Raw genomic sequence first — 13445 nt, 5'->3', positions numbered from 1 at the left:
AGACCATTGGGACACATGCATAATCCTACTCAGGCATGCGCAGTACAGCAATTGTTGTTCAACTGCACAAACATCAGCATTGTGAACACTCTGGGGTATATTTACTTTAACGGCAAAGTTAGCTCTCTATGCCTAATTGAGAGGTGGATGCAAAGTGGCTTATTTACTAAAGTTTAGGTTTTCAGAAGTTGAGATATTGCCCATAGCAACCAATCAGATTCTACGTATCATTTATCTAGCACATAGATCTGCAAACTCGGTCCTCATTACCCCACACAGTGCATGTTTTACAGGTCTCCTCACAGAATCACAAGTGAAATAATTAACTCCACCTGCGGACCTTTTAAAATGTGTCTGTGAGTAATTAATACACCTGTGCACATGCTGGGTTACCTGCAAAACATGCACTGTGTGGGGTAATGAGGACCGAGTTTGCAGATCTATGATCTAGCACCTTCTAGAACAGGCATTCCCAACCGCGGTCCTCAAGGCACACCAACAGTGCAGGTTTTAGTGATATCCAGGCTTCAGCACAAATGGTTAAATCAACATAACTGAGCTACTAATTAAGTCAGCTATGTTCAAGCCTGGATATCACTAAAATCAGGACTGTTATTGTGCCTGGAGGACCGAGGTTGGGAATGCCTGTTCTAGAATATACGAGCTAGAATCTGATTAGTTTTAACGGCTTACTTTGCCGTTAAAGGTTCTTCTTGCCAATGAATGGAAAATGATGGGATGATTTAGAAACTATTTTACAAGCAGACAAAGAGATTATTTGTTAATAAACATGTGACAGTGTAACTTTTAAGGAGTGTAAGAAATAAACTGATGAATATTCACGGTAAATTACCTTGAACCACTGTATACGATGCCTCAACAGAGGAAAGATTGGTTATGACTGTGACATCGTCATCGCGGTTGGAATTTTCTATGTCAATAGTAATAGATTTTTCCATTTCTCGGTGCAGACTTGTAACAACTCCAGTCGGACGTGTTACATTGGTCAAGCGGCCTTCGTTGTCGTAACTAAAGTAGAAACAGTTCAACAATGTTAACGGAAAGGACAGTGGTAAAAACACTAAAATGATACATTCTGTAAGTAGCTCTCTCTAATTGAAGTGGATGAATTAGCATAGAAAAGGTCAGCGTGATATTGTGTTAACAATGCCTGTACCTTTCACATTAGAGGCAAACCAGTGCATTTCTGTACACTATCTTCTGAATGCAAAACACATTGCTTAAGGCTACAGAATCACGGTATTTATTTATTAAAAGTCGTACGACAAATACTCATTTGCATGTCATTATCCAGAATCCACAGCTGCTGTGAAAGTGATTGCTTGGTAATACTGGTTTGTGGACCTAAATGAGACATGTAAATGCACTTGCAGTGTATTTTGTATTTAGAGGATATTAGGTAAATCATTAAAAAAATACCAGAGAAGGATCCATTGGTTCAGTGCAGGAAATACATTTTATAACATGTGACAGTACACTAGACCTGTCTGGATGTAGAGCTCTAGTGATAACCAGTACATGCTGCCAGGAGCTAGTGTAGGATGTACTAAATCTGCTTCTGTTAAAGCCCATACACACTAGGAGATATGCCTTTAGTGTTATGGGCCTAGAGATTTCGCTAAATGAGACAGAGAATATGTGACAGATACTGTAAGTTTTCTGACTACTTCAATAGTTTGTTATAGTGTGGAGCGAATTTGAATAGGGTTGTGTGTGCAGGGCTATTATATGAACAATATACAGTTTTGGTGATTCTTTTAATTTGATCCAATGCTGGGACTTAACTACTCCACCCGCTGTTTTAAAGGGATGTGGTAAAATGTTTACATTTACAATGTCAACATTCATAATGTCAACATCACGATATCACCAGTTATGATTCTGACATTGTTAAAATGGTGACATGTGAAAAGCTGACATTCTGCATTGACCATAGGCTGCAGGTGAGGTTAGGGTTAGGGTCTAGGGGAAGGCTTAGGGTTAGGCTGCAGGGGAGGTTAGGGTTAGGCTCTAGGGGGAGGGTTAGGCTGCAGGGTAGGTTAGGGTTAGGCTGTAGGGGAAGGGCTAGGCTGCAAGGGAGGTTAGGGTTAGGGTCTAGGGTCTAGGGGAAGGCTTAGAGTTAGGCTGCAGGGTAGGTTAGGGTTAGGGTCTAGGGGGAGGGTTAGGGGAGGAGGAGAAGCTGGGATCCCTGTGTCACTTACAGCTCTCTCCACCCTCCTATCTCTCCTCTGGTCAGAAAGCTCAGTCGGTAGCTCATGAAACATGATATTCCTGTGTCTCTACCTGCACTGCATACTGTCCTGTTCGCATTCTGGCTGCTGGATCTGCTGCTGCTTAAGAAGTAAAGCTAGTGATGTCAGTGTGCTCTGGCCTGGGGAGCCCCCTGACAAAGGGGGGCCCAGGGTACAGTATGCCCTGCATCCCCCCCTTGATTTGGCTATGGATCTATGTATTGTAAATCAGTCAGTAGAATGTTCCCAGTGTGGGATGTGGTTAGCTGATTGACGTTTGGGATCCCGGCGGTCAGCATGTATGTTGGTTACTAGTATACAGTTTGTATTGTATGGCAAACACTAGGATTCTTTCTGTTTTGTATCTCTATCGCTAAAAGTGGCAACATTTGCAAACAAAACAGTAGAATTCCAGCTTTGTCTTACAATACATTTAGCATGGTGTATTCAAGGGAGTATTTTAGTTTAATACAAGCCAAAAAATAGCATTTATGAATTGTCGATGATAATACTTAAAATTAATCACATATGTTTTTATATTTGAAAGCTACCCTTGCACACAAGAAGATATTCTAAGGTCGTGGGGTACGGAAACCTCCTTTTGGGTGTTAGGGCATACTCATCATTATGTTTGAGACACCCTACAGTTTTGTGTACAGGTAGGCTAATGCAATTTTTGAGTCTTTTATACTTACAGAGGCCATAAAATTAGCGGGAGATCATCAGTGGATGAGACCACAGTACACAGTTATAATGATCTACAGCATGGTGACAGGGCTATAGGACTTCCCAGAAACAAGTGCTGTCACATTAATGCTAACCCTGAGAACTCCTTACTGCTGGATTAAGCTCCAATGGATGTGTAGCACCCTCTCCGATGTTAGCTAAACCATTTGCCATTCTGTGACTGATGACAGACTTCATTTGGCACTGATTGATATGGCTAGAGTTAATGGTGACTACTTACAGTATGTGTATGACTTTGCCTACAGTTGATTTGGTCCTACCTATGGTACATGAGGCCTGTTTCAGAATTTTCTCCAGGGACAGTTTATGTTCCCAATCTGCACTATGTTTCTATGTAATTTTTCTGCCAGTTGCACACTTATTTTATACTACAATTACACAATAATATGGACATAATTGAGGTCATGAATTCAAATCCTGGTAGTGGCTCATCAGTGTGGAGTTTGTATGTTCTCCTCATGCTTGTGTGGGTGTCCTCTCATAATCCAAAAACATACTGGTAGGTTTACTAGATTCTGACAAACAATTAACTCTAATATGTGTACATGTGATTGCATACCTCCCAACATGACCCTCTCCAGGAGGGACACAATGCTCTGCTCCTGGACTTTCCTCTTAATGTATGATTGCCCTCACCTGTGCTGAAACACCTTTCTTATGCTTTAACCTGTTCAACACAGGTGCCGGCAATCATAAATTAAGAGAAAAGACCAGAAGCAGAGCATTGTGCCCCTCCTGGAGAGGGTCATGATGGGAGGTATGTGATTGAGACTATAGAGTGTAAGCTCCACGGGGGCCTGGACTGAAATTTGCTCTGTAAAGCATTGCTGAATATGTGTTTCATACTTGCCTACTCTCCCGGAATGGCTGGGATGCTCCCAAAAATCAGGTGACCCTCCCGGCCCCCTGGAAGAGCAGGCAAGTCTCCCCGATTTCAGGGGTCCCCCTGCCCGGCCGCCCACTTAGCAAGTAAAGTGGGCAGTCCGGGCAGGCAATGATGTGATTCTTGTTGAATTGCGTCATCATAGCCATGCCCCCTGCTGTATAATGCCGGTAATAGCGGCATTACATAGCGGGGGGCGTGACTTACATGACGCGATCCCGCAGCCACGCCCCATTCCACCTCCACTATGCCCCCGTTCCGCCTCTGGCCTGCCCCCTCTTCACGTCACGCTACTGCCCGCCCCCTTGCTGAGCCGACCTGGCTGCTCTCTCGCGGAGAGAGCAGCCATGAAGTCGGCAAGTATGATATGTTTGCTACATAAATAACTTAATAAATACATTTTCTACAAAACATGTTTTATTTGTCTAGTTATGCCTGGAACCCATTGGCCGCCCAAGTCCATGAATCATGTGCAAAATACGAGACTGTGTACTATGTTTGAACAAGTCTGCACATAGATTATATCTCATCACAGTCTTTTATAACGTGAGATAGCTGGCCAGAATAAATGTTAACGTTTTATATGTTACTACTTTTACTTAAAGTATCTAATAATAGCATAATACGATAATATGTTCCAATGTATTACCATGTTCTCATTGTTCTTATGGTACGGAGAAGTGCACCTCATTCATATGTCATTATGTTACTCACTTTGACAGAAAGTTCTAAACGCAATGGTACATTTGTTAATTCTATGATTTGCTAATTAATACACAGCCTTACAAGACATTAAACCTAATTATCCTCATCACAGACTGAACAAATTAACCATTGTCTACCACAGTGAATGCTGTTTGAAAGAAACTTTATATCACAGTTCATTTTCACATGTCTATGTTGAGCGTGATATTCAGAAGCAAAGAGTATCGATTTTTATTCTCCATTGCCACAGTAGATTTGCTTTCACATTGCATTGAAAGAGCAATAGCTCAATAAAATGGAAAAGGCAGCAAGGTCAGACTTCACCACTAGATGTCCTCCTAAGCAATGAAACCTGCAAGTGCCATTAGAATGGATGCTCGACCAATACAAATAACCTGTTTTCTTTTACAAATGGCAATAGAGATGCGTTTTCTTCCTTTGTTAGACTTTTATATTAAGTGGGTGCTATTACATGACTGGAAACCTGAAAAATTATTAATTTCATAATTACAGTTATAGCTGCCAACTTAAAACTAAAAAAAAAAAAAAATCAGTGTTTTAAGATACAATAGAAGGAAACACATGATGACAGCAGTAATTTTTTCTACAGCTTTTAAGCAACACAGTTGGCTTCAGGGAACAGCCATAACACAGTCACACTAATGAGAGGCAAAGCAGGGATTTGGTGACTGCAGCTGCACACCACACAGATGTGCCTGGCAGTGGAGAGGTGGCAGATAGAGTATTCTATCTTGTTTTACACACAATCAGAGCAACTTGGCAGGATCTTCTGCCTGCTTGACAGACACAGTCATGACTCCCACCCACAGCAAGCACTCCGTCCCACAGTCGTTACTCCCACCCACATAACCTCTTCTGAACCTGCCACTGCGATAAGCTCCAGTCCACCAGGGACGTGTGGTCAGGGTAGGCAGGGAGGCAGAGCTGCCTTATTCCTTGTTTTGTGATCAGATATAGCAGCCTTATCACCAGAGAAAGGGGTCTATGGATAAATAGAACCAAAAGCACCTGAAGAACAACCCACTCTACAAAAGTAAATGTAACTAAAGTAGTAGTGATCTATTGAGGCGAAAGAAGTAGCAAGTATTGTTTAAGCAAAAAGATGGCCTGTAGGAAATATAAGCAGATACACAATAATGAATAATGAAGACAAAGGGGGATATTCAATTGTTTGAAAATTCAGTTGGGTGTCTGTTTTTTCCTATCTAATAAACAGGAAAAAACAGACACCCAACCGACTTTTCAAACATTTGAATTCCCCCCACAGAGATGTATCTTGTTAGTAGAGATGAGCGGGTTCGGTTTTACTCGGTTTTACTCGGATTTACTCGGTTCTCAAAATGGCATCTTATTGGCTCACAGATGTCACGTGTTTTGGATAGCCAATAGGAAAAATCCGGATAAAACCGAACTGGCGTTAATTCTGGCGTTAAATCCGAACCTGCTCATCTCTACTTGTTAGACAGAAGGATGCTAAGAAGGTAATCAGATGTGCAGAGGCACAAGCTGAGGAAAAAATGTCCCAGTCAGTGGGAAATGGGTCAAAACATTTTTAAGGTATATAAACGAATTGAGAAAAAGAAAAGGTGGAATAATAAGACTAAACATAAAGAGTTGTAGAATATCGCTATAAAAATATCTATAAAAGCCACCAACTTACAGGATCATATCAAACAAATCTTATTGACTTTTTCGACTGGGTAAGAAATGTAATAGATCAGTGGGGGGCCATCGATATAGCTTATCTAGACTTTCATAAGGCTTGTGATACTGCCCCACATTGCAGACTGTTAAATAAACTTGAAAGCTTGGGATTGGATTCTTAAGGTGGGTACACACTGGAAAGATATATCTGCAGATCAATTGATCTGCAGATATATCTATGGGCGGACCGGGCAGTGTGCTGTGCATACACACTGCCCGATCCGTCGGGGACAGACGTCATGAACTGGTCGGCCGTGTACACACGCCCGCCCAGTTCAGCTGTCAATCACCACCGGCAGGCGCAGCATGTGTACGGGCGGTCGGCCGACCGCTGTACACACAGCGACGCGCCAATATATCAGTAGATATATTGGCCGTCGGCTGTGCTGAAGGGGGCGACGCAATACGTCTGTGAACGACGGAGTTCACAGACGTATCGGCCGTACACACTGGTATCGGCCAGTGTGTACGGGCCTTTAGATGGTTGACTGGATAAGATCTTGGATGCAGGCTAGAAAATAGAAAAGTTGTAGCAAATGGAGTACATTCACAAGAGAAAAGGATTACCAGTGGAGTACCCCAGGAATATGTACTTGGATCAGTGCTTTTTAATATCCTTGTTGGTGACATTGCAAATGGTATTGAAGGTAAAATATGCCTATTTATATTTGACACAAAGGTAAGCAACAGGGTAGACACACCAGGAGGGATAAAGCAAATGATTGATGATCTAGGTAGACTAAAGGAATGGTCAAGAACGTGACAACTACAAATGAATGCCCCAAAATGCAAAATCATACACTTGCGTATCAAAAATCCAAAGAGTAAATATAGTATTAACGGCAATATAATGGAAACTACTGAGGAGGAAAGGGATTTAGAAGTCACTATTTCAAGTTACTTAAAGGCAGGAAGCAATGTAACAAAGCAATGAGGAAGGCAAATTAGATGCTTGGTTACATAGGGAGAGGATCAGCAGCAAAAAGTAATAAGTAATAATTCTACTGTATAGGTTACTGGTAGGGCCTCATCTAGAATACTCCATAGGCAAACGCAGGGAGGGTTTCTGGTTGCCTGAAAACCCTCCTCGCTAGCTCACACCATGACCACTATAGTAATTGCATATAGTACAATTTTGCTGCATGTTTTAAACATCTCCGCAGTATTACAAGTAAAATAATTAGCAACACCAGTGGATCTTTTAAAATGCGTCAGCCAGTAATTAATACACATATGTGCACCAACTAGGAGATCTGTAAAACATGCATTGTTAGGGGTGCTCTGAAATAAACCATCTATAGGGTTAATTATTAATAATGTAATGTGTACATATTATGGCCAGGGCAGTTTCTAGGTTCTTCTGCCATTTCCCCAGACTTGCTCTAATGCTCTGGATTGGTGCCCACATCTGATATAAAGCATTCAGCTCAGGCAGGATGTCCCTACTACCACATATAATGGCTTACTGTGATTGCTGACCCTGTATATGTCGAAATTATGACATACAGTAAATTGAACTTTGTATGATGCATGTTATAGCTGCTTCATGCTAATTATGTCCTTTTCATGGACTGGCCACATGCACTCTAAAATCAAGCAGTTGGAAACCTCCGTCTAGAAATCCTGCGTTCAGTTTTGGAGGCCGCATATAAATACATTAGAGACTGTACAAAGTAAGGCAACTAAAATGGTGCATGGCCTACATCACAAAACTTAGCCAGAAAGACTAAAATGTATAGTTTGGAGCGGAGAAGGGAAAGGGGGAAGTGATAGAAACTTTTAAAAATGTCAAGGGGTTTAAAAAGGTACAGGAGAGAAACTTTTTCCAAAGGAAGAGAAATACAGTATTAGAACATGAGGACATAAAACTGGAGGGAGGGAGGTTCATGGGAAAATGTAAGAAAAATTACTTCACAGAAAGGGTAGTGAACAAGTGGAATAGCCTCCCAGCAGAGATGGTAGAGGCTAAAACAGTACAGCAATTTAAACATGCTTGGGATAGACATAAGGATATCTTTACAAAGAAATAAGGATCACATAGGGTGGCAGATTTATTAATCTGGAGAAGGCATAAGGAAGTGATAAACCAGTGATAAGCGCAAGGTGATAAACACACAAGCCATCCAGCTTCTACCTGTCAATTTGCATATTGGAGCTGATTGGCTGGTGCATTTATCACCTTGCGCTTATCACTGGTTTATCACTTCCTTATGCCTTCTCCAGGTTAATACATCTGCCCCACTGTTTCTATAATCACCATACACTACCATGGCAAGTAGTCACTCAAACACAATACATATATAATATGTTAAACAAATTAAAGTGACAGTAGAAAGACGTATTGCAAATTGTAAATGTATATAATAATAATAATAATAATAATAATAATAATAATTTTATTTATATAGTGCTCTTTCTCCAATAGGACTCAAGGCGCTTAACAGATACATAGCATAATATAGTACAGAAAATAATGAAGTACATTTTCATAAAATACAGAAGCATGAAGATACTAAAAGGGACATTATGGAAATGCTTGAGTAAACAGAAAAGTCTTGAGTCTACTTTTGAAGGATTCTATAGTTGGGGCCTCTCGCACTGTGCGGGGAAGTGAGTTCCATAGAGTCGGAGCCGCATGACTAAAAGCTCGACCCCCAGATGAATTAAGGTAGATTCTAGGTACTGCTAAAAGTCCTTCATCTACAGATCGCAGTAATCAAGTGGGGCAGTATGGGGTCAGAAGCTGTTTCAGGTACCTTTGGCCTTGGTCATGTAATGCTTTGAAACTCAGTAAGCCAATCTTGAAGATGATTCGCCATCGTACAGGCAGCCAGTGAAGGGAGTAGAGGATGGGTGTTAAGTGGCTAGAATGGGGCTGGTTGGTTAATAGCCTGGCAGCTGTGTTTTGCACCAGCTGTAAGCGCTGCAATTCTTTTGCTGGTAGACCAAGGTAGAGGGCATTACAGTAGTCTAAACGAGATGATACAAATGCATGTATGACTTTTGGCATATCATCTGAGGGAATTAAGTGTTTGATTCTGGCTATGTTCCTCAGGTGAAAGAATGAGGATTTGATTGTGGCTGATATCTGATGTTTAAGTGTCAAGCCACCATCCAGGACAACGCCAAGATTCCGCACACGATCACTGGTCTGTAATTCTGAATCCCCGAGTGTAAGTCCAGTTGGTTGGCTATGCTGCAGTCTTGTCCTTTGATGTTGCGGTCATATCATAAGGACCTCTGTTTTATCCGGGTTCAGTCGCAGCCAACTGGCGCTCATCCACTCCTGTAGTTCAGCTAGACAGCCATTTAGGGTTGCTATTGGGTTATCAGTGCCCGGAGCAAAGGACAAGTACAGTTGTGTATCATCTGCATAGCAGTGGTAGACCAGGCCATGGCGCCTGATTATTTCGCCCAATGGGAGCATGTATTCTGCAAAAAGCATGGGGGATAGTATAGAACCTTGTGGGACACCACATGGCAATGGCACTGGTGGTGATGAGTATAATCCAGATGATACTCTCTGTGACCTGCCTGTGAGAAATGATTTGAACCAGCTTAGGACTGTGCCATCCAGACCACAGAAATGTATCAGTCGCTCAATCAGAAGCCCATGGTCCACGGTATCAAATGCTGCCGAGAGATCCAGAAGGATTAATATTGAACAGTCACCTCTCTCTTTTGCCATCAGAAGATCATTTAACACACACACCAGGGCTGTTTCAGTGCTATGTCTTCTCCTGAATCCTGATTGAAATGGATCATAAATATCATGGGTTGTCAGGCGGGTTTCCAGTTGATTTGCAATGACTTTCTCAATAACCTTTCCTAGGAAAGGAAGGTTTGATACCGGTCTGTAGTTGGTCATGCAGTCGGGATCTAAATTAGGTTTTTTAAGAAGCGGTCTAACAATTGCTTCCTTTAGGGGTCCAGGAAAAATGCCTGTCTGCAAAGAGCATTGAACAATTTTTGTAAAGACAGGACCAATTATATCCATACAACCTATTAGAAGCTTGGTTGAGGCTGGGTCCAGATCACAGGTGGTGGGACGCAAAATCCGAGCAATTTCAGCAGTGTCCTTTACATCCACTGGATCAAAGCTGGTCCATGAAGGCAGGTAGCTTATATTGGCAGGCTTTGTAGTTTGACACTCCTTTGATGGCACTGTGAAGATTCCAGCCCGGATGGTGGATATTTTATCTGCAAAGAAGTTTGCAAACTCGTTGCATCTTGCCTGGGAGAGGGTCTCATCAGTCTGCAGGCATGCTGGCTTGCAAAGCATCTCCACTGTGCGGAAAAGTTGAGCTGGCCTATTGTTTGCTGCTGTGATCTCATTTGACAGGAACTGTGCTTTCTTACGAGTGATTGTCGATTGATATTCTTCGTTATGCTTTATTCGTTTTATTTTGTCATCCACTAGGTTAGTCTTCCTCCATCGTCTTTCCAGTCTACGCCCCCTTTTCTTGAGCTCACTAACACTGTTGTCGAACCATGGAGCTTGACGTTGTGGTTTACGAGGTCTTAAACGCACAGGGGCGATAATATCAATTGCAGCCATAACATCCCTATTATAATAACGGACTAGGGAACAGGGATCTTCACAGGCACCCAGTATAGCAGAGAGATCCAGATTAGCTGCAAGAGCCTGGGGAGTCATACCCCTCCTTGGACGATACCTGGTTAACTCCACGGGCAGAGATCTTAATTGAGGGGTTGCAACTGAGAACCAGAGGGAGTAGTGGTCTGACCAGATGACTGGGTTTATTTTTAGGTCAGTGACTTCTAATCCAATCTGAAAGACAAGGTCGAGAGTGTGACCACTTTTATGTGTGGCAGAGGGAATGACCTGTGTGAAGCCCAGACCATTCATTGTGCACAGGAGGTCTTGGCCAAGGCGTGAGAGCTCATCATCCACCCATGCATTGAAATCCCAGAGGATGAGCCATCTTTGATGTTCCAGTACCAGGCCAGCAACAGTGTCTGCAATTTCTTGTAGAAATATCTTTCCATCTCCAGGTGGCCGGTAAATGAGAAGTACTCTGAAACCTAATCCTGTCGAACTCCGGGCAGCAATGCACTCAAATGAGCGAGTAGTTTCAATAGGGTGGACCCTAAGTTTAAGTTCTTTTTTGAAGCAGATAGCCACCCCGCCACCCCTGCGGTCCAGTCTTGGGTTGTGGATGACAGAGTAGTTTGTTGGTACTGCAGCCTCCAATATAGGTGCTGCATTTTCATCTAGCCAGGTCTCTGTAATACAGGCTAGATCTGCAGATTCAATAAGGTCAGCAATTGTTGCAGTCTTGTTTTTTATAGATCTGGCATTACAAAGGACTGACCTGATTGGGCATACCAGAGGGCCTTCAGTTTTCTTTATGTTAAGTGCAGGAGCTCTGGGTATGGGGGTCACAAAGTGATATTTGACAGTTCTGTCCTTCCAAACACAGGGCCGTCTTTTGGGTATCACTTCTATTTGATTGTTCTTTGAGTATGGGGGTGAGCAGGTGGGCAAAGGACTTAGATGGTTACCGGGGGAAATACATTTCCGGCTTGCTCGCTTCCCACGAATGCGCCTGTGTTTTCTTTTTAAAATGCCAAGGGATTGGAGAATAGAAGCCTGTGATGGTGTGATAGGAACTGCAGAACGTGGTGGGCAGAGTGAAAGAATGAAGCTGGAGCAATACGTATACATTTGGTCATCAATGACAGATTACTATAAATTTGAGCTGCATATGATGATGAGAGAGGGAGAGAAAGCAGTGGATTTTTTTTTTTTTGTTCTTGGTTTTTTTTTACTTTTTTCCTTTTTGTGTTTTGTTTTCCCCCAATTCGGTATGTGATCCAAAATTATAATGGGATTATGAACAAAGTTATTGCTATAACCTATTGTGTATATTTGAAGCAAGTAATAAATAAAATAACTGCTGATTTAGTCAATTATCCTAGGATAGGCAGCCTTTTGGAAAGGTGTTAGAAGCCAATTCCTACTGTGTAGGTGTGAAAAGTCTCAGTGTGAGAGGCCTTTGAAGTACATTTTTTTTGTGTGGGGGTAGTGATAACGTGTCCTGGAAATGGATCCTGATTTTAAACAGTGAGCCTTCAGCAATTCAGAGCCTGAATATACTGATGTTAGTAGATTAATGCAATAAGTCAGTAATTTGTTGCTCAGAGAACAGAGGTGGATGATGTCTAAGTGAGGGGCTGGATGTAGCCAAAGATAGGTTGTAATCCACAGTACCTTATCTGGGTAATGTCCAATGCAGAGTACAGCAGCTGCTAAACTGAAGGATTTCTCAGTGGAGATATGCAGAGGATTCAGTCCAGGATTCAATCCAGTGTGTATCTCAGCGCAGGAATGCAATCCGTTGGTTTTGATGAAATGTCCGCGTAGAGTAGTACAAGTTCAAGGTAAGTCCTTGGATATTTATGATGATTCATAGGTCAGTTGTGGTGAATTTAAGCTGTTTTATGGAGATGATCAGGAGCATACAAAAGGTGAGGCAGCCATCTTGGGCACCATAAACATATTTTTATATTTTTTACTGTGAAAAAAATGTAAATGTATTTATTTTATTTATGTAAATTAAATGAGTTTAAAAATTATAAAGGATGTCAGTAATATAGTGTAATTTAGCAACTCCTTAAATGCATATATCTTATAGCAATAGGTCCTGGCACATTCATCCTCTGATCAGTCGAGAGGGACCACAAACTTGGAAAATAACACTTACTGGAGAATTGGGCAAAAACAGTGGTCAATATGAAAACAACTATGCCAATACAATGTCAGTGTTATAAAAATAGTATGGAGCAGGCACCGTACACCCAGTACCCAGTACAGTAGGGACATCCAGTCCCAGCACTAGACAGTCTAACTGGTTACAAGTAGAACGGGTTCTGGGTCTTTCTCCTATAGTGAATCCCTCCTCCGGATGATCATTGTAGGGTTGTTGTCTGTATAGGGAAGGTGGTACAAAAATGAACATCCATGCTAACAAATACTGGGGCTGGGACAGTAACAAGACAGTGGTCTCCCTGTTATAACTGAAATCACTCCAGGCTGTCTAGTGCTAGGAATAGTGGAGGATTGGAGTTGGAGGGTAATTGTCCTTTTTGGGTCTTTTGTTCGACATAAT

The 13445-nt window shown here is 42.0% G+C and overlaps 1 protein-coding gene across 7 annotated transcripts in view; it reads right to left on the bottom strand.

The window, feature by feature from the left end:
- TENM2 (teneurin transmembrane protein 2) overlaps nucleotides 1-13445 on the bottom strand; it is a 1540328-nt gene that overhangs the window by 59909 nt on the left and 1466974 nt on the right. For all 7 annotated transcript variants that reach the window (XM_063928221.1, XM_063928223.1, XM_063928222.1 and 4 more), the window contains one exon: nucleotides 854-1029. In XM_063928221.1, coding sequence (XP_063784291.1) covers nucleotides 854-1029 — 176 coding nt within the window. The remainder of the gene's footprint in view (nucleotides 1-853; nucleotides 1030-13445) is intronic.

The sequence above is a fragment of the Pseudophryne corroboree genome, chromosome 6 (genome assembly GCF_028390025.1).
Source record: "Pseudophryne corroboree isolate aPseCor3 chromosome 6, aPseCor3.hap2, whole genome shotgun sequence".
Classification (NCBI taxonomy): domain Eukaryota; kingdom Metazoa; phylum Chordata; class Amphibia; order Anura; family Myobatrachidae; genus Pseudophryne; species Pseudophryne corroboree.
This window is presented reverse-complemented; position numbering and strand designations above follow the sequence as displayed.